The 27,314-nt window shown below is 40.7% G+C and overlaps 1 protein-coding gene across 1 annotated transcript; it reads left to right on the forward strand.

Moving 5' to 3' along the window:
* Nucleotides 1–1,514: 1,514 nt before the first annotated feature.
* Nucleotides 1,515–20,412, forward strand: BNIP3 (BCL2 interacting protein 3). The gene is made up of 6 exons (XM_054033967.1): nt 1,515–1,941; nt 8,125–8,302; nt 9,489–9,573; nt 15,154–15,260; nt 15,363–15,512; nt 18,007–20,412. Exons 1-6 carry the CDS (start codon nt 1,896–1,898, stop codon nt 18,056–18,058), a joined length of 618 nt encoding a protein of 205 aa, XP_053889942.1. The 5' UTR covers nt 1,515–1,895; the 3' UTR covers nt 18,059–20,412.
* The last annotated feature ends 6,902 nt before the right edge of the window (nt 20,413–27,314 follow it).

A 27,314-nucleotide genomic window follows, 5' to 3' on the forward strand; every position in this document is an offset into this window, starting at 1 on the left:
TGCACCTGCCTATGCACCAAGAGGAGATTATGCCAACGCCCAGTCTGCATTGGATGACTTCACTGTAGAACCAAGACAACAAGACATTGCACTGGAACCGGGGCTTGAGAGACGGCCTGTCAGACTCAGACGGCCACCTGCCTGGACTAAAGACTATGTTATGTAGTATCTACAGTGTTTTCAGTGTAATATTCCTGCCAACAGTATAGTGTCTTGTTTCATATTTGTTCCTGTGGTTAGAGCAACAATGTTTATTTTAATTTTGAAAGTTTCTTAAGAGAGGAGGGAATGTGGTGTTTAGATGCTGCATGTGATTATTAGAACTGGGAGCACTGGCTGTTGGGAGTCTCAAAGGACAGGAAACAGGAAGGAGTTGAGGAGGCTGGGAGAGTTACAGAGTGTGAAGCTACAGTTTGGAAAAGAGACTTCCACTGTAAATAAAGTTCTGTTGAAGTTGTTAATACTTTGCTTGGTGGATATAACACCTCCAGACCCTGCGCCCCCAGCTGGGCACTTCCCCTCCCGGGCTCTGGCTGCGCTGGGGAAGCGCCCGCCCAGGGGCGCAGGGTCTGGAGATCTGGGGGCTGCCTGGCAAACTGTGAAGCCGGTAGTGCTGGGGCAGCTCGGCTCTTCAGCTGCACAAAGCTGAGGTGTCTGGGGGGAGCAGCAGCAGCCGCTGCCGCCGCAGGGGATTCTGCCTGCAGCTCACAGCCTGCCAAAGGTAAGTAGGGGACTGGAGGGGGAGGGGGGGGGAGAGTATTTTCCCAGACATGTTTGGCTTTTTGGCAATTCCCCCTGATGGGGATTTGAGTATCAAAAAGCCGGACATGTCAGGGAAAAACTGGATGTATGGTAACCCTATGTAATGATCAGTGGATCAGGGAAGTGTCCAGTGCGGAGAGAGCACCCCGGAGTGGGGACACCCTAGCCCCTGTCCTAAGTGACCACAACAAGGGTGGGGGTCAAGCTCCCAGGAATCCTGGGCCCAGCCTTGTTGGGGTTCTGAGGACTCTGCCAGACAGGAGAGTGGAGGGGGATCCCTCAAGGTCAGGGAGGCTTCTGGGTAAAGGAAGTGGGAGTGAGGACTCAGATCCTTTCTCTAGCCCACTTCACCGGGGTAGTGTATAAGCCAGGAAAGTTCCCTACAGTAGCGGGACCATTCTCGCGCTTACACATAGCAAGTGGAGGAATGAATAAGTGATCCAGACATTAGTGCTAGAACATGAGGTCATGCATGTATGCATAGAAATCAATGCACATTAGTGTGCTAGGAACCGAGCATTTTGACCGTCCCCATTTCCCATCCAATCTGAAATGAGGCCAGCTACACTAAAGTGTCCAATGCAAAGTCAAACTAGTCATTGTTCGCCATCTTTTTAGCCAATCAGGAGCGGAGGCAAGGGGGGGGGGGCGGGCTTAAACTCTGTAATGTGCCAAAGGATCGTGCTACATAACTGCTTCGTAACAGCGTTCCCCTGGATTGCAATGAAAGATCGGGCGCCCCTAGGACCCAGAGGACAGTAACTGCTCGAATCAAGCAATACTTGCAGCTGCTGTTGCTTGCTCGTGGCATCCAGGTTTTGTGTTTGTTCCCAGCAGCTCCCGAGCTCGCCGGGCTGCCAGTGCACCAGCCAGCATTACCGGAGCAAAGGGGGAGAAATGTAATGCCAACCAATCAGGGTGGCCCGTTCCCTCGAGACGTCATAATCACAAACAAACCCCAGAACCTGCAGCAGCGGCAATAACAATAACAGACTGTGTCAGCTGCTGGTCAGTCGGCGGTGCGTACGTGGCCGCAGTCAGCAGCAGCTGCTCCCGCCAGAGCGTCGGGAGAGAGCAGGCAGCGAGGGCAGGCTGAAAATAGAAACGCTCCTGCCTAGAAGAAACCAGAGACAATGTCGCAGGGCGAGGGACTCAGCCTACAAGAGGAGAATCTGCATGGTAAGAGCCAGCCCTTCCCCCCTTTACTAGCAATGCCTGGGCCCCCTAGTTTGCAGGCCTTGCTAGGGAAAGCCCCATCAGCCTGCTCGCACCTAAGGACTTGCTGCCCAGAACGAGGGCTGGGTTAGACTCAGGTTCCCTTTGTTTCGCATGTGACGTCTTCCCAAGCCAAGGTCTGCTGTTACGCTCAATAATAATCCTGCAGTAAACATGAAACTTGACAAGCAAGGGGGAAATGTCAGCACTTGCAAATAGGTTGTGATCAGTACTGCATGCGCAGGGAATATACAGGGCTGTCCTTAGCTCCATAAATGCGTGTGTGATTGTGTGCTGACTTATTGTATCTTGCCTAGATACAGGGTTAATGTGAACAATTTAAAAACCACAGTCAGTGGGGGAATCTCGTTACACGCACCGCCTTCCCCCCCACTTCCCCAGCAGTGAGGTTGCCATTAGCAGCAATCCAGTTATGGTAACATGGCAAGTACAGTTATGACTGCATGGATGGCTAGCTGTGTGTTTAAGAAAGAAAAACACCTTCTTGCCAGCTCCCTGATACAATTCATATTCCTTAGATTGAGAATCCATGGGGGAGGTAAGGTGGCTTTGAGTCTATTTAGAAGTACCTAACACACTGATTTTTTTTACTGGAAATAAATAATGATCCATCATTTAACATTTTTTAAGTTCAAATTTACCTATTCTAGTTTTGACATCTCCACCCCTTGCAGCAAACTATAATACTTCGACTGAATATACATTTGTTTCAAAATACATGGCAGCATGGAAATGGAACAAAGTGAGTGAGGGTTATAATAGATATGCATGTTTTACTGAGCATGAAAAAGGAAGTGAAATCAGAGCATGTATTTGCCATGCTTAAAAAATATGGAAATCAGTTTGCAGAAAATATGAAATAAATCCTCCCTTATTCACCTCAAATTGGAGAAAGTGAGTATTTCCTGTATATATGGGAGTTTTGGAAATAAAGATAAAAGAAATCTAGCTTACATTCCCACTCTTCTCTGGGATTTCCCTTTGTGCCAATGTGACAGAGCAATTTGTTTTTTTTGATTGCCAAGGTACACATGCCAGTTTAGGAGTGTCGCATGTAGCAAAACCACAAGAGAGTGTTTCATAACTCTCAGGGCCTTGGAAAGTTTTGTTGTTGTTGTTGTGGGGTTTTTTTTGTTTTGTTTTTTAAAGAGACTCCGGTGGTCTTATTTCTCTATCACTGGTACATGCAGATAGAACACACATTGCATAAAGGGACTTTGCCTGGTATCTCTCTCATCCTTTCTGTGGTTGGAAAGGTAATGATGTTAAACACTATATGCAAACATTTATATGGGTGCCAAATCTGGAATGGGACACTAAGATAAACCTGATAAACTCATGCTTACATCTGGGATATAAATAACAGGTTTTCTTGGGAAATAAGGTTCCATTTTATGTATAGTGAGTTGTAATTTTATAGCAGTTCTGGCAGGAGATTCTCAGAAAGCTCATGAAGAGAGAGAGCTGTTTCTCCACCAGGGAAGTCAAGGCTGGCTCAATGTCTATGTGACAATAAAGATGAAAGAAATTCTGAATAGCATGAAAGAATGAAACGCATTCAAAAAGCACTGAAATCTCAATCACACAGCCTCACCACCAAGGATAGATTCTCAAGAGACATGTGCTCCCTGGTAAAGTATAGAATGTGTTATTTGCAAACCAAAAAGTACTGAATCAGAGTTAAGAGATTGTGCATTCAAATGTGCTCTAGTGTTATTGCACATCTTCCTTGTATATATGTTATGTTGGAAGTGCAAAGGAATTTGGTGGGGAGTAAGACTGTGATTGAGCATTAAGGCATGTGAAAGACAGTTGTTTTAAATGGGGTTTTCACTGATTTATTTGTGATATACAGAGAGACTTCTACTCTGTACAAATTGAATTTTGCCTGCTCTCTGAGCAATTTGTCATTTCGGACATCAGAATTTTGTGCAAATGTTCTGTGGCACTGACTAATTTTGAAAGTACTGTATTGTACTAAAGATATTCACAAATCCAATAATATCACACCAGTTACTCGATCCATGCCTTTTCTCATGCTGGTCCCTATTTTTGCATAATCCTGCCTGGTTCCAGTGCACCAGTTAACCTTATTTTTTTCCTTCAGATCCCTCCCCATGACTCATTCCATTCAGGTTGCCTTCCAGACCCCACCCTCTTATCTGTTTGTTCCTGTTCTTTATAAAAAACATAAGCCTTCAGTATCTAATCACTATTTCAACAGCTGATTTATAGTAATCTAGCTATACCCCACTCACCAGAATATACAATATATAAAAAAAAAAAAAAAACCACAATGTATATGTAACATGTGTTTAGCTCATGATCTTTTAAAGTCAATCTTGTCTTCTCCATATTCTCTCATACACGGCTGTGTTATGTCTGCATTATGTGTTAAGTCAGAGACTCTCTCTAGTTTGATGTGTGAAGCAGTTTTGAATGTCTGTGGAACTGTATAAATAGGAAATGATCATTAATAATGGGTTTGAGAACTGGGATTTTGACAATTTTAACACTATTACCAGCACTAGCCATTATCAGAGGTTCTCTCTGTACAGCACATACAAATCAGGTCCAGATCTCTTGCATCATATGAGAACATAGTTTGAGCCTTTTCGAAGAGTAAAAGATGGAACTGTGATTTAACTCCGTTGCAATTGGGGGCTCCTGACACTTGCATCTGTAGTGTAGATGGGCCCTTAAAGGCTGCAGAAATAAAACAGCTCTTAGGTGCAGCATAGCATGCTAATAGAGCAAACAGAGTATTACTTGTAATTTTCACTTGTTTAAGATGGCCTAATGTAACCATTTACTCTAATCAGATATTATTGTGAATTCTAATAATTGCAGGAATACAGAATATTTTAAAATCTAAAATCAGTCATGAGAGTACTTAATTATCACTGTTTATCTTGTCTTTAATTTGAAGAAGTATTCTGACATTGCTAGAACTCAGAATGAGTAGCCATTTGCAATCAGAGATAAAATGCTGAGTAATTACTGTGATTAAAAGAAATAAGGTTACCTGTTCAGACATTAACCTAGCATTAAGATAACATTTTTCAAATTCGGAGCACTTTAAACATTATTTAAATAATCAAAAATAATAATTCTATAAAAAGATCATGTCCAGATTCACAATAGTAAAGCATGTTAAATTATTTTGGTACAAAGCTGACAGCATGTAAGGTAGTAATCAGTACACTGCATGTATGTACAAAAGCTACCTCTATATTTCTAGTGTGGTTTAGACAAGGGTTTTTTGATTCATATGTTTCTGGCATGCTAGCAAAAATCAAATATTTGGCTTATAATTATTTACGTCAACTTATGGTACTTTCACCAACAGGATTGCAGTATGCAAGTAGTCTGTACTGTATGACAGTTGGCTGAGTTATGTGATATCACCAGCGCACCATCCAGTGACCAGCTAATTTTTTCCTGTAAAGGTGTATACAACAGATAGGCGTAGTTTCAATTTCATTTCTTTCATATCCTACACCTAGTAAATGGAGGAGCAAAAGGCGAGCGAGGGCTGGAAAGAGGCATTTGGAGCAAGGCAGGGCAGGATGGGAGCCAGATGGTAGGCTCAAAACTGCTGAAGGTGCAAAAGCCAGGGCCATAGTCAGGCCACATCTACTTAAACATCCACACTGATGACTCTTCTGAGCCTGTTCAGGATTTCCTCCACAACAGAAGGACGAAGAAAAGTTTTATATAGACAATCAGACAGATGAAAAGGTAGGAAGGCGACAGGTGGTGGTGAAGTAAAGTGTTTTTCCCCAACTTTGTTATCCCAAGTTATTTTCATGCAAAGGATTATATGAAGTTCAAATCTTAGAGGAATGTTATTAAATTGTCCATTTAGTCAACACAGATTGGCTTGATTGGATTCCTGTTCTTATCTCTTGAACATTCTGTCCACTCAGAGCATAGCCAGCAAGAATCCTCTCTGTCCTGCTGCTCTGATGACGTTTCACACTTCACAAATCTCTGTATTGGCTCCATTCTTTCTGCATTCTATTAAAGCTGCTGCTTTATTTATTTGTATTTCATTTCTTTGTGTATGCCATGCTCTGTACACTCTGCTCAAGCCTCTCTCCTGTTCCTTTTCCTAGTCCTGATTTATTGGCTTCTTTTAAATCTCTTGTAAGAATGGTCCCTCCAGTTAATACATGCCAGTACCCCCCCCTTTCCACATTCTCTCATTAAAAGTCGCACCTATTATCTTCACCAAAATGCAAATACGGTCATCTTTTACCTAATTGTACTGTGCCTAGAATGCCTTTAGGTCAGTGGTTCTCAAGTTTTTTTTTCCGCGGACCACTTGAAAATTGCCGAGGGTCTTGGCGGACCACTTAATAATCTTTCCAAATGTTGTTTGTACCGTTAGCCAACTATTGTAAAGCGCTTTAGATAAAAGTGCTATATAAAAAAAACCTTAATAAACTTTTTTTTGTTTTACAAATAAAAGCACACAATTCATATTTTAATATCAGTAGTCTTACCTTTCTAATGCAATGGAGGTGCCCTCTCTCTCCCGCTGCAGCAGCCCCCGAGCTGAGACTGGGAAGGATGGCCGTCTCGCTGCAGCCCTGGAGCTGGGGAAAGTTGCTTCTTTCTCTGGCAGCTGCACATCCCAAATTTCCCCAACCCCCTCTTCTCACCCCACTACCCCCTCCCACCTATCCTCTATTCCCCCCAAGGCCACCACCTAACCTTGTATGTGTGTTTTCTCCAGTGTCCAGGCACCTAATTAGTGGAGTCATGCCTGCGCAGCTCCACTAATTGGGGGGGTGGCCCTTTATTCCCTTTGTGCGGCCACCCAGGTGAGCACCTTAGAGGGAACTATCCACAAACCATCTGAATGGAGTTTGCAGGGACCAGTTTGAGAACCTCTGCTTTAGATTATAAACTGTTCAGGGTAGGGACAGTATTATGTCAATATTTACTATTGTAAAGCTTTGTGTACATCATTTTATATAAATAAGCTCCATTGATGTGTGTATATATGTAATTATTTAAGTGTTATCCACTTAGCTGATTTTATAAATGAAGAACCAAGTCTAGGTCCTTTGAAATACCGGTCGTGCTTTTAACATAGAAGTTAGTTGTTACTGAATACATTTTGATAAGACAAATAAACATGTCACTGTCAGCTGATCTTACATATATTTTAGGTAGCACTAGCTGATCTAGCAATTGCCAAACATCCTATATTGCCCAACAGTGATGCTTTAAAATGTGCTTAAGGAAGAAGTTAAACAACAAGCACTGTTTTTATGGAGTGATGATCCTACAACATTGAATAGATTAACAGTGAGAATGCTGGCAGAGGAAGTCAATCCTTGAGATTCGAATCCATATTTTTCAACTGCATTGAGCCATGAAGATGTATACAGTGGCCTATCCCACTGAATTAAAATGAAAGCTTCTGTAACTGAGTATGGATACAGACACTTTGTACTTTCATGTTTTTCCTGTGAATCAGAACTGCATGACATATTAGCTTTCTAAGAAAAGCATCTAAGCATTTTGATAGCCATTCTTCCCCAGTTCATTAGCTGCAATAGGTATCGAGCCAGTACTTTCTGGTACATTTTACATCACACTGAAAAGTCACCCGTGGTGGAGGTCTGACATTCTAGCTCTTGCAGCTCCTTTTACACAGAGCTGCTTGTCCACAAGTGTGCAGTTGCTATAAAACAAACTATATTACACAAATGTTGGGGGTGGGGGGAGGGCTGATCTAAACCCCATTAAACTCAATTCAGAGACTCCTATTGACTTTAATGGGCTTTAGATCGGGCCCTTAACAGACAAGAAAGTGGCATAAAAAGAACAAACAATATGAACAGTATCAGTATATTTACCCTGGGGGAAGAAAGTCTTCAGACAACCATTTTGGAAGTAATTGAAAGGATTACAACTTTACCCCTTTGAAAGGCTTGTTAGAATAGTGTTTTACCAGCAATAACCCGTGCGTACCAGGTGTAGTTACATTGTAGAAAGCAAGGTTATCAGACCCAACTTGAAAATGTTAGGTGGGTGTTAGTCTGTTTTTCAACTTTCAGTATTTGTCTTTGTGGCTTTTTCCTGTTTTGTTTTTAAAATTATGCCAAGCAGGTTCCTGGGTGGAACTGCACTTCAGCAGCAATGGCAATGGTAACCCCGTCCAGCCAACAAGCCAAGAGCAAGTACCAAACTCTATTTCTATTCACAATGGTGACATGGAGAAAATACTACTAGATGCCCAGCATGAATCCGGAAGAAGCAGTTCAAGAGAGAGCTCACGCTGTGATAGGTAGCTATAAATACATTATTACAAACACAGAAGTGCTTACAATAGTGCAATTTTCCTGGTGTGTGTGTGTGTATATATATATTTATATAATTTAATAATTTAATCACACACACATATATACACACACACAATCAATGTGTGTGTGATTATTTATATAAACACATATTTATATCTGTATATAAATTTACAACATTTTTTTTTAATACATAGCTAAAAATAGGAACACTGTTTCTGAAACAGCCCATCCTGAAACCATAAAGAAATTATAAGGGAAAAAGCCATGGAAAATTTTAATCACACATTGTAAATGGGTCTTAAAGTTTTTGACATGCTGTGACTTTGCAGGGGAAGTGTATCAGCATCAGCTGCACTTTGCACAGATACACTGCTAAATCACTGGCAACATTCCTGCTCTAATAAAAGAAAATCTGATGTTTTCACAACCTGGGCTTGCACATGGTGGCTGCCATCCTAAGACTGTACGATCAGTCTGTGCGGAAACAATGCCATTCTTAGGGTGTAAGGTGTTACTTTATTAGCTTTATGGAAAAGTAATAAAAAAGGGATGATAAAAACAAAATGTGTGCTTGTGACCTTAGGTAATTGCTAAAATGATATTTTAGCTTATATCCAATTTACGGACAATAGAGCTTTCTAATAGCAGCATTAAAAACAATTTCCATAAGGGGCAGCTCTTGTAAATTGACTGATTTCGTTGGGGCTGTGACAATTTACACCAGTGGAGGATCTGAACTATAAAGTTTAATTTGATTAAAGGAACTGGAAGGCTTATGGAATGGGCAAGGGGATGTGGGAGCTCCCATTTCTAGGTGGCTGGTTTGAATACAGGCCAAAAGCCATTATCATCTATCCGCTGTTCTTCAGTGATATTTATGAACTAAGTTGTGGGGACAAGTCCAGTAACCCTGTAGACAGATGTCCACGTCTGCAAAAGGTTATACCATGCATTAAACTGGCTTCCTTCTTGGCAGATGTAGTCAAATGAGCATGGAGGATGGGTTATGCTGCAACCCTAGAGGTAATTCCATTAGGTCCGGGATGCAGTGGAGGAGCCTGTGCTCTTGCTGCCCATGCTCCAACAAAGTTTGCAAACAAACTTTTAGTTCCCTGTATAGAGAATATCAGCATAAAGAATTTAATGAGACTTTTGCTTCTGTTTACAAAGCCCTCCTCGTTCCCAGACTCCTCAGGACATTAACAGAGCTTCTGAAGTGGAGACTCAAAGCAGTGGAGAAAAGAATAGCTCGCAGGTAAAAGCTACATCACCCCTCCTTTGAGAACGTGTTTGTGACTATCACAGTTCCAAGACCAGCCTAAGAAAACATACATAGAAAAGATGAGACTGATCCTGCAAAGATTAAACAACTGAGTAACTTTAATCCTGAGAGTAAAAGAGATTTCTCTCTGGAGTCAAGCTACTTGTTTAAGGGTATGCCTACGCATAAAACACCCACAGCCGGCCAGTATCGGCTAACTCGCAGCAATTTTATAGCTCTGCATTCTGAGCCAGCTGACCCGGGCCAGCTGCAGGTGTTTTATTGCAGTGTATTACCCTAAGTATTACCCTAAGTCTTTGCAGGATCAGGCCCCATTGTATGGACAGTTCTAAGCCACTGAGTTGCATAGTCACTTTTTTTGAAAACATATGAGCTGAGACTTTCAAAGGGCCCTAAGGGAGTCAGGTGCTCGATTATATTTTAAGGCAGTTTAGTGCCTGACTCCCTTAGGCCTCTTTGAAAATCCCATACATATAGGTCAAAATGTTCATAGTCTGAATTTACAGTAGTGATTAGGAAGGATGGTTCAGTAAATAGGCTACAAGATTGGGACTCAGGAGACCTGGGTTTGATTCCCAGCACAGCCACCTACATCATTTGTGACCTTGCCCAAGGTCATACAATCTACTCATGGTCTCCATTGCCATCTGTAAAACGGGTAATACTGCCCTACCTCACAGGAGTTTTAGGAGAATAAAACCCATTAAAGATTGTGAGGTACTCAGATATTACAATAATAGGGTCTGTAGATATACAAATATTATTGATGTTCACTAATGTCAAAGATCTGCAAGGCCGAAATTTCCTCCTCCTGACATGACTGTCACCCCTTTGCATTGCTCAGGCTTACACCAGCAGGTGTTTGTTGGGAATCATTAAGAAAGGGATAGAGAAGACAAAAAATATATTGCCCCTATATAAATCCATGGTACGCCTACATCTTGAATACTGGATGCAGATGTGATCGCCCCATCTCAAAAAAGATACATTGGAATTGGAAAAGGTTCAAAAAAGGGCAACAAAAATGGTTAGGGGTATGGAACAGCTTCCGTATGAGCAGAGATTAATAAGACTGGGACTTTTCAGCTTGGAAAAGAGACGACTAAGTAGGGATAAGGAGGAGAAAGTAAATAAGGAAGTGTTATTTACTCCTTCTCATAACATAAGAGCTAGGGGTCATCAAATGAAAATAATAAGCAGCAGGTTTAAAACAAGCAAAAGGAAGTATTTCTTCACACAGCGCCCAGTCAGCCTGTGGAACTTCTTGCCAGAAGATGTTGTGAAGGCCAAAAAAATAACTAGATTAATCCATGAAGGATAGGTCCATCAATGGCTATTAGCCAGGATGGACAGAGAGAGTATCCCTAGCCTCTGTTTTCCAGAAGCTGTGAATGGGTGACAGGGGATGGATCACTTGTTGATAACTGATTCTCTTCATTCCCTCGGGGTACCTGACATTGGCCACTGTCGGAAGCCAGGATACTGGGCTAGATGGACCTTTGGTCTGACCCAGTACAGCCATTCTTCTGTTCGTATGTTATGTTGTTGGTTTTATTTTTAAATAATAATGTGCTGCAATGAGCACATCATGAATTTAAAAGTAGTAACTTCAGGCCTAACAAAACCTTCCTTTTGTCTGTTAGAAATTATAGCTTCAAAGGTAAATTTTAAAAGCAATGATCTAGCATTTAGCCATATGATCCTTATTCACCTTAACTGGGATTGAGCAGGTATATTTCTACATGTTACTTAAAATATTAAGGGTAAATTATCTGTATATTAAATATATTAAAACATTTTTATACATTACTTTTTAAATACTGGTGAAGACTGGTGGCAACCAATACAGCTGGTTAATCAGGATTTAAAAAAAGGATATTTACTGGAAGCAGAGTCACATTTTATCTACTGTGTATTTTCACATTGCTGAAACAAGGCTAGAAGCACAGGTCCACACAACCCTCTTATTAGATACTTGCTATTAAGCTTTCATTTTTTCCATCTAAAAACTCTTTTGTAGATTAACTGAATTACTTATCACATTTTAACATACAGAAGAACCTCAGAAAAGGATGAGCTGCCTATCCAGAGCATGCTTTAACCCAAATAATCACGTGTCTGGATGCAGCGAGAGCGTCATCCTGAGTATTTACATATGCATGACTCGTAACCTGCATGACATAACAGCTTTCACCATGACAGTGTAAATATACACATATCACTGAGAAGAAGGTTGGCCTTGTGATAAAGGACTCAGGAGATCTGGGGTCATTTTCCATTTCTGCCAGATTTCCTGTGTGACCTTGGGCAATTCACTCTTCCTGTGCCTCAGATTTCCATCTGTAAAGTGAGGGCTTTGTCTATACTTACCGGAGGATCGGATTCTGCGGCAATCAATGCATCAGCAGTCGATTTAGTGGGTCCTGCTAAATCGACCGCCGATCACTCTCCCATCGACTCCTGTACTCCACCTGATCGAGAAGAGTAAGGGGAGTCGACGGGAGACGCTCTCCCGTCGACGTTGCGTAGTGTGGACCTCGCGGTAAGTAAATCTAAGCTACATCAATTTGAGTTACGCTATTCATGTAACTCAAATTGCATAGCTTAGATGGACTTTTCCCTTTAGTGTAGACAAGGCCAAAGATACTACTATTCCATTTCTATTGTCCTCCGTCAGATTGTAATGTCTTTAGGGGTGGAGCTGTTCATACAACACTTAGCACAGCGGGGCTATGATTTCAATTGAGACCTCTAATAACTACCATAGTACAAAGGATAAACAACAACATATGCTAAATTATTTGAGAATACCAGCATAACAATTCCTCATGCCCTCACATGCTATATTTCCCCTAAATCTGAAAAAGAATGCCACTGTAATTGCCGTTAACAAATAGAAAAGTAATGTGCGTTTCCTCTATCCTCTCTCTCCTTTTACTCCACCTCAGTAAATCAAGGATCGAATGCATTGATCTCTATCTTCTGAGGTGGTCTCTGAGGTGGTCTCTAAAGCCACTACCCTCTCCTCATTTAAGTCTTTTCCAAAGACCCACTTTCTCTACAGCTCTTACAAGAAACTACCGGACTAAATTATCAATGTAGGTAATATTCATTCATATTCTCTCTCTCACACATACATACATATACACACACACACCCCTCTACCCCCATATAACGCTGACCTTGGGAGCCAAAAAATCTTACCGCATTATAGGTGAAACCACATTATATCGAACTTGCTTTGATCCGCTGGAGTGCGCAGTCCCCCCCCACCCCGGAACACTGCTTTACCGCGTTATATTTGAATTCGTGTTATATCAGGTCGCGTTATATTGGGGTAGAGGTGTATATATGAGTGAACTGTTGATATATATTACACACAAAAGCAAACCTTTATTAAAAAGAAAAGTATGAGATTGCAAACTCAAGCACTCAGAAGTTATGATATGCCAGAATTGAAGTTCTGTATGACCTTAATTTGCTTCCCTGTGTGTACACATTATCATAGTCTTAACTTGTATGATCACATACTCTTTTTTCCCCCCAGGACCCCTGCCTCATTTAGTGCACACTTAATGAGCAGCTATTCAATATTTTGTTTTCTCCTCATTGTTCAACGTGTGGCCCCAGGCCTTATTTACTGTATATTATTCAAATGCTGCTCTGAAGACAAAACTATTAATTTCCCCATGGGCTTTTCTATAGTGCTCATCACTGTATTACCTGAACTCTTCACAAACATTAATGAATTTATTTTCACAACACCCTTTTGAGGTGAGGGTGTAGTATTATCCCCATTTCACAGATGGGAAATTGAGGCAGAGAGAGAGTAAGGTCAAAAGTGTCCACAAATTTTGGTGTCCAGTTTGAGATGCCTAGGACCTTATTTTTTCAAGAATTTAGCATTACATAGTTCATTTTATGTTCAAAGCACAGCTCCCATTGACTTCAGTTGCAGCTGTGAATGCTCACTTCTGCAAATCAGATGCAAGGGTCTCAAGTTAGGCACTGAGAAAACAAGGAACATAGGGATATAGGACTGGCAGGGACCTCCTGGGTCATCAAGTCCAGTTACCTGCTATCACAGGCAACCCTGTATTGTATAATCATGCTCAGAAATTTAAACTGCATCTTAAAACTATTTCAAACAATTAGTGACCATGTGTGAAAAGTTTGGTTTAAGGTGATTTGCCCAGTATTACATAGGCATTCTGAAGCAGATGCAGAAATAGAATCCAGTTCCCCAGGTCACCACTCAACTACCTTAACCATGAAACCATCCTTCCTTTTTCGTGCAGTCCCCTGCCTTATTTACTACATACCTTCCAACTTCTGCAACATATGAGGCAGGGATCCTACAGACAATAGCCACCTTCTCTATTCAGCCCTGATTAATCTTCAAAGCAAGTCCACCCTATGCACTGAATGAAGTGGGGATCCTATGGAAAAATTTGTATGGGACATGTAATTAAAAGGCTGTATCATAATGCATGTGCACAAGGGGACCAAATTAAGATTTCAGAGGCAACCTTTAAGTTTTATGTTTCTGAGCACTCAAAAGTTAGGAAGTAAACAGGTATTTCCTAACTTTTGAGTGCTTGATTTTGTAACCTTAATAAAGTGGTGGTGTTTTTTAACATAGTGGTGTGGGTGTTTGTGTGTGGCTTCTTACGTTTTTCAAAAAGCGCACTGAAAACACAAGCCTTCCATTATGTGGCATCATATTGAAACCCACATGGGTCATCAACAGGCTTGGAACCTTTAGATCCAGCTCGCAGCCTTCTGCCAATTGAGCTAAGGGAGTAACTGATAGCAGGTTGTCATCCTCTATATGGAATATCACTAGAGGAGGATGAGAGATTTTGCCCAGGGTTTCAGTTATTTGCTGACAGCTGTGGAATGGTGAGACTGAGAATCTTGGGTTCCCTCTGGAGCGGAGTGTACTCTGGTGCTCATGGACACTTCTGCTGTTCCCCCCAAGTCTGACACCTTCTAAACCATCTACCTCCAGCCAGTCTGTCTCTGTCATAGTCCTGTCTCTTCCGCATCCCTGGCTCCTCATCTCAGTTCCAGTCTCTGTTCCTCAGGTTTCTCAATGCCCATTTTCACAGGGATGGCAAAAGCCACATCCCTGATACAGAAAGCATGGAGACAGGAGAGCTTTTCACATTGTTTGTCATGGGCAAAACAACACATTTATTCCCTAGCGCTGTTCTTAGAAGTGATTGAACCATTTTGGCTGAAATTTAAAAAAATAAAATAATAATAAAATAAAAAAAGCAGCCTGAGGTAAACACCCTGCATAGAGGGAAGATGTTGAATACTGGGTTGCGGGAACATGTGGATACTGCAAGTGAACTTGAGAATTAGCATGGGGGACAGATGAGAGGGCTGCATTGTGGCAGTACAACCCAAAAGGGCCTTACATTGGGCAAAGTCAGAGAGAGTGTCAAGTTCTGTAAGTCAGTCCAGTTTCTATAAGAATGGTGGTGGTGGTTGTTTGTGTAGTGATAACCGTCCAGTGCACTGTTTGATGAAGACTCTTTGTTTTAGTCTGAAGAAGATTTTCTTGAAAGAAGAAAAGAAATAGAAAGGCTCTTGCAGAAAAATTCAGACTGGATATGGGATTGGTCCAGTAGGCCTGAGAACATCCCACCAAAGTGAGTGTCCTCAGCATGCTGCAGTCCTCCTGCTGGCGCTTTTATTTTTATGGGTGGTAAATGTGTATTTGCTAACATGTTTGTTTTCCTCTCCTAAACTAGGGAATTTCTCTTTAAACACCCTAAGCGTACTGCCTCTCTCAGCATGAGAAACACAAGCATGATGAAGAAAGGGGGCATATTCTCAGCAGAATTTTTAAAGGTTTTTCTTCCATCTCTGCTTCTCTCTCATTTGCTTGCCATAGGGCTAGGGTAAGTTCTTTATTTAAAAAAAAAAGTCTTTCTACTGTAGCTTTCTCCCATCTACCTTCTGAATAGTGTAAAATAGTGGGTTTAAAGGGTATTTTGCTCAATGCGACTGATAGTCTTGACTTGGTCTTCACTCAGGCAAAATTCCCATTGGCTTCAAAGGGAGCTCTGCCAGAGTATGACAGCACATGGACTCAAGGACTGGATGCACAGGGCTCAGTCCTGTTTTCCTTTCTCTAAGAACTGAGGCCTTAAATGCAGAGGAACTAAAGTGATCCTAATGCACAGAGACTCTGGAGGCTGGTCCTGTGCATTAGGATCACTTTAGTTCCTCTGCATTTAAGGCCTCAGTTCTTAGAGAAAGGAAAACGGGACTGAGCCCTGTGCATCCAGTCCTTGAGTCCATGTGCTGTCATACTCTGGCAGAGCTCCCTTTGAAGCCAATGGGAATTTTGCCTGAGTGAAGACCAAGTCAAGACTATCAGTCGCATTGAGCAAAATATCTGAATAGTGTCATTCCAACCTGTAGTTATTCCTATGCCTACAATTTAAATGATACAACTATTTTGCCACACTGACCAGTTATTCACTAACTAGTATCCACTACTTTGAAGCTATTTTACCACAGAAGCAAAGCAAAACATGGCCAGACATGACTAGTAATCTTGTTTTGCAAGTATCCTACCTGTTGCTTGTGCCATTGCTGCATGGGTCAATTTTCCTCAGTGTTTTTCTCACTACTTGAGGATTTACCTAGAAAATCTGTCAAGAGCTGAAGTTAGGAATTATACATACAGACATACTATTCAGTTCTGTTGTGATGAGTGGATTTTAACTTTAAAGGGGAAAAAGTCAGTGGGTTTTATTCTGCATATTTCTGAAACATGAGCATCTATAAAAACAATGGGAGGGGTATTTTTCAAATTAGCATTGGGCCAGATCAAACTGACCTTCAATCGCACCTGTAGGAAAGGGACGTGGGGAAGAGATCAATCCCTCAACTCTATCCATTCAGAGGCTGGGGTTTCCCTACATGTAGAGGGTGCTTCAGAGCCCATCCCTAAACCCAGAAGATCCCCAGGTATCCCCACAGATGTTAGGGAATCTGTGGGAGGCCAGGCCCATCCACATCAAGGCCCCATTGATGTTTACTAGGGACTTCCCACAACCCTAGAGGAGTGAGCTTTGTGGAAAGGATAAAGAATTCTGGATTGTCATATTTTTTCCTAGGAATCTCTGAGATTAAAGGGGGATGATCTGCTTCCCCCACCACCCCCACTCTTCCTTTCTCCCTGATCTGCCCAGTCCTCTGCCCTCTCACCTGTGTAGATCCTGGACCTCTGAAGAGGCCTCTGGAAGTTCCAGGGGGGCAGGGGAAGGTTTGCCATATGTTGCAGAGCCACTGTATTATAAACAAACAAGGTGAAGCTTGCTCATTCCACAGGGCAGCATGACTTGTTGTGGTCTCATACCGGCATAAATCAGCAGTAGATCCAAGGGGTTCGACCATTGTAAAACTATTGAACAGGAGATAAGAATCAGGCTTAATAACTTGCCAGTGCTTTTTACAATTATGTCATAGGCTTGTTTTCAGTGTTCCTTCCCTGATGGAGAGTCCCTTATTTCCTCTCTGTTCACACACCCAATCCAATTGGTTTGGGTCAGACTGCAGATAAGGGAGAACTATCTGAAAGGCACACACTCCTAGGTGTGTGAGGGCACAGATTAGCTATCTGCATATACAAATCCCAGACCCCAACCACCTAATAAAATAAGTGATTTTAAACAAATCAATCTTTACTTTCCCCCAAAAATCTTAAATATATGTTTAAACTCACAATAAGTCTACAAAGTTGATTATATAAATAGAAATAAAACAAAAAACTGTTCAAGATTTTATAGAAACACACTGAAGTTTTCCTTTGAAGTACAAACAAGAATACTGTTACATTATATGTACTTCATTAATGACTCTCCAGAATTTCTCTGACCTTGCAACATTCTAGCTGACTTATGGATACAGTAGCACAAGATCACAACTTGTAACACCTTCAGGAAGTGCTACCTTTAAATGTGGTCACAATGGTTAATTTTCATAGTGGTCATTTCTTTCATCTGAGAAAAGCAAACAAATACAGGAAAACACAGAACAATAGTGAAATCATACTGAGGTGAAAAATAAGGAATAAACAAATAAAAGTGATTGATAAACACTAAGTCAAGTAACTGAGTGGGTGTGTAACAGCTCAGCTAACACTGAGCACATTATTTTGCTTCTTAATCTGGTGTGAATTATGGGGCAAGAGTACACACAAAATCGTGAACACCTGAAAGCAGGTGTTTATAACAAACTCTTTTGCAATCTTAACTATAGCAGGTGCTGCGACTACTTTTATAAATTACATACTAGTAATCTGATGAGGGAAAAAGCATTCCGTACATGCTGTACATTCTTTTTAAAACTAAATGCTTATTCACATGTATTCTCTTCCCCAAGGATTTATATCGGAAGACGTCTGACAACCACAACTACAACCAGCACCTTTTAAAGGGAGAATAAAATTCGGTCAGGCTCAAAGCAATGAGAATATCCATCTGGGAATACAAATGGTGAATGGCAGGAACTTCTGAGCTTGTGATAGCTACATGTCCTTGCTGTTTGTTCTGTAAATGTGTTCCTACTTTAGTAGTAGATGGGGGACAAGAAATACTAAAGCCAAGCTATCATGAATAATTTTTTAGATCAATTTATAAAGCATGTTTCAGATTAATATCTGCTGTAATGCCTGGTAGCATTAAAAAACCCTCAGTGTTAAAAAATAAACTCTTTGCTTTCATGTACTGGTTGTGATGCAGCTAGGAATTAATCTAAACCATTATTTCTTTATATGTCTGAAAAAGTGAATATTGTCATTATTGATTGAAGTGTGGCCTTATAAATGTTATTAGAGAAACCTGTGACTTGATTTGAGGTGACTCATCATTTTAAGATTTTGATTAGCAATTTTGCATGGGGGTGACACGAAATCTTAAGACCCTTTCTAGATGCTCAGCTCATACATACAGTGTAGCTTCAGTGGAACTGTGCTGACTTACAGCAGCTCAGAATTTGGTCTACAAGAGCCTCAATTCAAATTTGGACTTCAGTGCCTAACAAATTATTTCCTTTTGCCGTGCTCTTTGTTTGTCGGTTAATTAAACTTCCTCTTCTTTTATATTCTTGCAAAATATAGCTTTAAAACTAAGTATTTTTTTAATTGACAATTCAAAAAAAGTACATTTCCATCCTAAATTGGCCTACTTATTTCCCTTATAAATCTGAAGGAACAGCATAACTTGCTTATTACTAATGGAACTCATTTTGATTCAGGAATTTTCATCTTACTGTAATAAGGAAAAAGGTTTTTTGTTTGTTTGTTTTTGTTTTTTTCCAAGTTCATAGGAGGTCTTCCGTATTTTTTAATAAAACTTGTGGATTCACAGTTGTTTCCCCTTTTTAAAAAAATGTTTAAAACCAATTTCTGAAAGTTGTTTAAACGGTAAGGGCTCTCTTTTGGAACATTTCACTGGTTTTCATACCTAATTCATCTGTCTTATCACAAATAGCAAAGAAAGGTTTACTTAAAATGATTTCATGAGTCATCCTTAGATATGAGTAACTCTGAACTATTAACCGATTAAAAGAAATTCTCAAGTAGAAACAATTGAAAGGCACGGTCTTTCATTTCACACACACACATTTGACTTTTGCTTTGTGATAACATCATTGTTTAAAAATAAATTTGCTTTGAGCATTGATTTTCTCCTTATCATTTGGCAAACATAGACTTTTATCTTTTGTTCTTGGAATGGAACTGAAATTAACATGGCTGTTTACAGCAGCTCCATGACTGTACACAGTGGGCCCCTGTGAAACCTCGCTATGTTTATGCCCCATCACCAACAATGTCATCACAGTTGTGGGGATAGTTTGCTGCTGCAAAGGCAGGAAGTGGCACTTATCACCTAGCCCCTGATCTTGCAGATTGTTACACGTTTATCTTTACACATGAGTAGTCCTTTGGGGATCAGTGAGATTCTACATGTGTATGAAGTTAAGTATGTGCAGGATCAAGACCTGTTTTGTACTGTATTTATTTGTTTTTTAAATTTTTCAACTGTGGATTTCTAGGATTTCTTTATTTTCTGAATAATCTTTCCCATCAAACTGTAAGCATTTGAAAATAGATTCCGTTTGAAGCCTAAAAAACCACAATTTTACTCTATATAGCCCCAGATGAGCTTTGTGTCGTCTGACGACTGCACCCATGCAGAGTTCATTCCATGATTGGGAGCCAGAGTCATGAGGAGTTATAACTGATGTTTTTTATTCAACATCTTTCTCCCAGGCAAATATTATAGACCATTATTTCGATGTTTGAGTGGCTGTCAGATCAAGTATAACAGAAAAAAATACATTTTAGTGTAAAGACTTAACACCAATTATTTTTTGTAATTTTTAAAAACAGAAGTGAGCACTAATAGGGTTTGTTTTAATTTTTAGTAGTAAATATCAAATAAGTTTATATTCTTTAAATTGCAGGCGTGGCTTTTTTCCCCTATAATCCGTGTGTGCACGTATGTATTACATTTTTATGTAACAAGCTTGTAGAACTGCCCTTTTTCAATTGTGTTAGATTGATATTTCTTGTTAAAAATGTAGTGCATTGGAAGTTCCTTGTTTTTAAATATATTCTGATATAATTAGAGCAATATTTTTAAGAAACTTAACAGAAGCTGTGAAATGCATTTTAGAGAGACTTCCTGGTACTATTGAAGTAATACTTAGTTAACATTACCATAGTAGATTGTGACATATCACTTGTAAGAAAAATACTAACCATTAATAAAGGAAGGAAATATGTTTTGCTTCATTTTCTTATATTAACAACAGAAGTAAAGAAACCTAACACAGGGAAAGAGAGTTACCAGTGTGGTTTCCTGCTTGTGGGAAGGATGCTGGGGAATGTAGCTCTGTGGACACCGACGTAGAGCTGATTAAGTGTGATTTAAAACCTTTTTAGCCCAAGTGTGTCACCCTGTTGAGTCCAAGCTATAGAGCTTCAAGACTGCATAAGAATCTGTGCCACAATGCTGTTTGCATATCACAAGTCTCTAAAACCTATTCAGCTACATTGACTGCACTACCATTTTCTTTTCTATTGTTCCATTTCCAGTATAACTTTTCTCAAAACAATTTGAGTTGCAAATACCTCTCATTTAGATCATCCCTTATGACTGGATTAATATCTTTGCTCCTAACTGAATCCTTATACATAGGTGACAAATAATAAGTTAACAAACAATAGCTTTTTCATCAGTCTAAATAAAAATCACTTTTCAAGCAAGTATCACTAAGTACCTGCAATGTAAATTACATATGCTTTCTCAGTGGTTGTGAAAGGTGCCAGATATATTTGTGTGTATCATATATTATTGTTTTGCACTAGCCCCAGTATCCTCCATATTATGATCAGGACCCTATTGTGCTAGGCTCTATAAAGGCTTACAGTATTGGGCCCTGATGTAGAGTGGAACTCCTGCTGGGTGCATCAGAGTTTCACTGATTGCAGTGGGGGCTCCCAGCAGATGCAAGGGTCCAATCTTTACAGAGCTGCTTATAGGACTGGGGCCTAAACTGAAGCATGATGCTACAAATGTGCATTCCCAAACACTGCAAGCAAGAGGTAACAGATCAGCTAATTACATTGGCCAGCTATCTGCAAAACTTGATGGTTCCAAATCAACATTAGGAGCGTTTTGATTTTATATACCTAATATCAGCTATTCCCAACATCACTGAACTTAGGCATTTGAGTTAAATAAATGTACAGTGCGACGGCTAACAGACAGTTGCAAGGAAAGCACGTTTGTCAATGGTTCAACACTTCTCCCCCTTCAATGAAAGATGGAGCATGCTCTCAATCTAGATCAGTGCCACCATCCTCCCCGAAAAGGTCCAGCAAAACAGAGGAGGAGAGACTTGACATTCCTTATGATTGGAAGGCTCTCTCTACATGCAAACTGAACGGAAAGAACTAAAGGCATGAATTAAAACCAATTGTCATTTTGGTTCTAGCTTGTGTGCAGACGAGCCCTAAGTCAAAAATAAAGCAGAACTTTTCAATTTCAAAAAGAAATACAAAGCGTATAAACTCATCTTCTCCCTCTTCAAGTCATCTTGAAAGGTAGGGTTCAATCCCTGAAGAGCAGTACAGAATAGTAGTCAGTCAATCCATTCTGATACTTTCAGAAAGAACAAGTGATTCAAAGGCAGCAATTTAGCTTTCAGGTTCCATTTCTCAGATAAACTTGACACATCCTGACAGTGCTGTGCATGGGTAATATAACTCACTGGGAAAATTCAAACTCCAGCATGGCTCCTGTTCTAGCACAAAAATAAAGGTGACTGATTCTCATGGGAGTTGCAGGTACTCAACACCTACCTTCTTTCTGCACCCGCTCAGAGCCCGATTTACCTCAATGTGAATCCATCCACATGGAGCATTTTGCAGAGTTGGGGCCTACCTTGGCTGAGATCTAGTACAATGTAGAATATTTTTCTCGAAGAAAAAAGTCATGGAAACGCCATTGATTGCAGCTTTTCAAACTACATTGAGCAAAGCATGAGAATAGACTCTGGAACAAATCCTGTGCCAGCAGAGGAGTAGGGTATAAATAATTTCCATCTCTAATATTAATAGAAAGTTGTACTCTATATGTGCCAAGACTAGTGGGTTCATTAAAATAAAATCAAGTGTCACTACAGAGAAGAGGTCCAAATATATCTAGCTAATAAGCCAACAGAAAAAAAAAACTGCATAATTAAACTTAAATATATTTTTATTTGTAGCTAATCCAGGAGACTAGGCCACCAATTCAACCATCTTTGGCAAGGAGTAAAAACCATGATAATAAAGTATTCAAAATAATTGGAGATCCTTATATTACTTATTACTTTTAAGTATCAAATGAGAGATGCTACTACTTCTGTTTTCCCCCAGTTCCAGGATCCTCACTCAGTAAACTTGTATTCACTGTTCTGACATGCTATACAAATCATGAAAAGTATTCTGAAGAAAAAACACTTTACTCATTTTACAAAAAGTGACCTTGGAGGTCATTTTAAAAGACATCTTACAGGCAACTTCTAGTGTTATAGACAAGTGATTGTAGGACCAGGATTTCAGGCTCACCCCAGACTCTCAATTTGTAGTCGTATCAGAGCGTTAAGTTTGCCAGCTGCACAAAGAGCACCCCATAGCCTTCTGAAGTCTGCACCACAGCCATTCTGCTAGATAAAATCCTTAGCTGGCAGAAGATCAGAGATTGTAGTGAGGTCATTCATACTGCACCTGAAATATGTTGTATTAATGAAAAACGAAGATCAAGTTGACCAAGTAAAGATTCACTAGACTACACAGAAGAAAAAAAAAAAAAAAAAAAAAAAAAAAAAGAGTTAACCCTCTGACCTTTTCACACGGTTGAAAAAAAGGCAAAATTGATGGATAATTGTAACCATATTATCACAGCAGTATTAATCTAGCACTATTATTACTATACCGAGCATTTAACAATATTATATGGTATATACTGTATGTTACTGTATAAAGTACTAGACTAGCTCTATCTTGTGGTCAAATTATTAATTGCTTTTCATATATGCAGTTCCTACATGGATTTCCTACTTCAACTACCAGATCATTTATACAAGCCTAGAGAGTTCAGAATATACTACAAATATACAAGTATAACTAGTGGACAGCTAGTGTATATACTATGGGTATAGAACTCATTACATCCTGGGAATTAAAAAATAAACAAAAAGCAAATGGTTACTTACCTTACAGTAACGTATAGTGCACTAAGTTAGGAGCAATAAATCATCACAAGTCATAGCCAGGATCTGACCCGAACAGAACCCAGAGACTTCTCATCCAGGCAAAGATTATAGCTCTAGTTGATAAACCCACTTGCTTTTCATCCAATTGGTTTTCCTTATCAAGTACAGGACAAATTTTTGGTTTGAATGGCTACAGTTGAGTCTTAAAATTTCTGTGTAGTGTATCCTTGATCTTATTTTCTATAGGGTCTTTTGGAAGGAAGTCCTCTGCTGAAGTTGTGACTTGTGTCTTTCACTGGTGGGTAGCTGCTTTACCCACATTGGGTTGCTGTTTACAGGAGGGAGATAGCACACTGCTCATCCTGGTCTGGGGACCCATTCAGCCAAGAAAGGGTATGGTACAAATACCTTGACTGTGAGGCCATACCTACGTGATGGCCCCAGGAGCCTGGAAGGATGCCTGTCTGCTCCCCCAGGATCCTAGAACACCCGTAAGTACTGTAGGGGACACCTCTCTGGGCTTTACCCATTAAAAACAGGATTCATGAAAGGAGGAAGGGATTTTTCATTTACCTCCCTTAAGTGATGCTGCAGCCGTGTGAGGAATGGAGTCCGCACCTGTCTCTGTTCTGGTCACAGACTGCCTGAAGTGCTAACAATGCTTAAGTGTGGAGCCATCCTGTGGAGAGGGGGAAGGGCAAAGAGAGACTCCCCCTTCCCACCGGTCAGACTCAGAGCCCCTTTCCCTGGCAAAGTGAGGGGCCACAGACTGAAAACCAGACCAGTATATCCCATTACACTGCAGTCTGACAGAACTTCACAGGAATGACAGGCTTCTCTGCAGGCCCAGATATGCTGCAGGTGAAGGAAAGGTAGTGAGCCTGTCCCTGAACACTGTGATAGCCTCTTTGAAGAGAAAAGCCCCAGGAAAGAGACTCTCAAGGGAGAAGAAGGGGTTTAAACCGATTTAACAATGCTCATTAACAATATGAGCTATGGACCTTTGCAAGGGGGTGCTTGCTTGAGTTTGCAAGACTTACCCAGGAGCCAGCTGTGGAGGATTCCCCTCTCCATGGGAATCCTCTGTTCTTGGTTAACTCCTATGGGAGTCAGCTTCAGGTGGAGTTGAGACCTATGCACCTGTCCAGCTCAAATCCCCATTCCCTGGCAAAGTGAGGGTGGATGGTTGTGAACAGGACACAGCTCGGCTTCTGATGCTCCTGAAAAGCTGCCTACAGCACCTCTTGGACTTAGCTCAAGGCTTCTAAAGCTTCCTTTCTGCAGTGGTGGAAGGCAAAGGGAGCCCACTCAATAGGTGCAGTACCAGAGAAGCCAGATGGTTAGAGCATCAATATTCTGGTAATTCCTAACCTCAGGAGAGAGAGAGAGAGAGGAGTTATCAGTTGAGATAAATTAATATTCCACGAAAATGAATAAAAAATTAAGTTATAAAATAAAAACAAACAGTCTGGAAAAACTGAACTCCTAACTTCTTCCACTGCTGGACACAGAAAATCTGGTGACTTGAGCTGAGTCCTGGAACCTCCAGCAATGCTGGACCACATCCAAATTCCACAGGTGGGAGGTATTCCTTATTAGTGATGGATGAGGAGAGAAGCTAGGCAACAGAAAATTGATATTTTCACTTTTCACACTTTTATAGAAATGCTAAGAGGAAGTTAAGAAATACATGGTCTAGTAGAGAAAAAGTTAGGCACATCTCAGTTTGAATTATGGATATCTTCATGGAGAAGCACAGAAAAGCTGCATAATTGCATCATGTATAATTTGTATTTAAATATGTTATTTAAATTAAGCCATGCAATTAAATATTTCAGAATTCTACAGTCAATACCATGAATATACTTTTTAGCACGAGCGTCTTCATCCTCTCTTCATACTATATTTTATCAATCTAGCTTAAGGATTCCTAGAGAACTTCAGCACACTGTAATTTCACATTTTGCAAGTTATATAAAAACGTGATATTAGTCGCTCTGTGTCTGCCCTAGCAATAGGAAGTACCAATACTACCAATCAGTCTAAGATATGACTCTTTACTCAATATCACCTATCTGAAAATGTATCTATTTTTAGAAGTTTAAAATGCACATTGCATGAGCATGACCTTTATGTTTCAAGGACTCACTCTCTGCATCTTCAACCAAGTGAAGCATTCCCTGTTATATACATTACTTAGACTTACGGGAGAAAGATACAAAAGCAAATTCATTGATTTTAATTCTCAAGCTTACTCTCGTGCTCAGCTCCATAGGTTTTCCATTGATTTTTTTCCCACCATTAACTTATCTACCAACTCTTCGGCTTGTAGCTGGATTCTCTCCATGTAGTGATTAAAAATGGTTGTGATTAAACCCAACTCCTTCTCTCTGTCCTTTTTATTCTTCCAACCACACTCCCAAACTGAAGACTATGGTCTATTTTTTTTAAAAGGGTCTAAAGATTCTAGTTGTCTCAGTTTTTAGGTGACCAACTTGAGACCACTTCAAGGGGGCTGCTTTTCATTCAGTGCTGAACAGCAGCCTTCTGAAAATCAGGCCCTCAATTTAAGCATACAAAAATCACTTGAAAATTTAAGCACTGCATACACATTCTTGAGCCACACAATAAATATCTGTTCATACAGTGCTTTCTGCAGTCCAGCATCTCCCACAATTCTGAATGTTTGGAACTGCTCTCCCCTCTTGTAAGTCAAGGAGTCAGGTCAGCATTGACCCCTCTGCTCCTACTTGCTGCCAGTTTCTCTACCAGTGCAGCAGCAGACAGTGGCAGTTTTTTTTGCTGCCACCCTTCCTCCTATTTTACCTTTTCCCCCTTTTTGTGGGCTTTTCAAATGGTGAGTTTTTCCCAGCTCCACCCAAGCCTTCTGTCCCAAACTGCGGTAGATTCTGGGTCTGCGAGTTGGACAGGCATATGGAGTCCCCTATCCACTGAGGCAGCCATGACTCCAAGAGGGGAAGAATAGACCAGAAACACCAGTGCAGAGTAGAGAGAAGCTCCAAAAGTGAGGAGAACCCTGACCAATGAACTCAGGGGGCAACTTCCAGGGGACAGCTGAATAACAAAGAGGGGAGGCTTATGGGGCTACAAGTCCCCCCGCTCATGTCAAAGTAGGTCCATAGCACCCTGGAGAAGCAGGGCTTCAAATCAGCCAACCAGGAGGGCTCTGAAAATGAGTTTCTCCCCTCCCAGAGGGAATGGGACCCAGTGGGAAGATTCTGAGGCAGCTGCCTCGAGAGGGCTGCAGGCTGTAAGGAAGGCAAGCTGCAACAGAACTCACCAAAATTGCAGCAGAAATTCTATGTTCCTAAAGCAATAAAGGTTAAAAAAAATCTAAAAGGGTCAAAAAGGGAAAGAAAAAGCATAAAAATCCAAGTGATATGAGTTCTCTGATGACAACTCCTTCTGTGAGGAAGGTGAGCTGTCGGGTTCTCAAACTTGAGCAGGCTCCTGCGAGTAAACCTCAGAGTAAACTTCTCTTCTCAAAATCCTCCCGAGGCTGCCATACCCCCTTCACTCCTCCTTCGAGGAAGTGATTAGGGATAAATGGAACAAGACTGATAATGGGAAGTATATTAACAAGAGCAATCTCAGGCTCTACAACATCCAAGAACTAAGGACTCTATTGCTGATAACGAAGGAGGAGTTCTTCCCCCTAAGGAACCCATGGATAGAAAGATGGAAACCACTAAAGAAGGGATTTAAAGCCTCCTCCACCACCCTCTCGGCGTCCCTTGTAGCTACCTGCATTGCAGGAGCATCTCCTTCCTGACTGGAAGATCTCAAAGCTCTTAAAGACAGAGATCACCCTGACTTTAGCTCCACTTTAAAGAAAGTCTCCATAGCAACAGAGTTTGTAGCTGACACCTCAATGGATGCAATGAGGTCCTCAGCCCAAGCCA

This window comes from Malaclemys terrapin, chromosome 7 (genome assembly GCF_027887155.1).
Source record: "Malaclemys terrapin pileata isolate rMalTer1 chromosome 7, rMalTer1.hap1, whole genome shotgun sequence".
Classification (NCBI taxonomy): domain Eukaryota; kingdom Metazoa; phylum Chordata; order Testudines; family Emydidae; genus Malaclemys; species Malaclemys terrapin.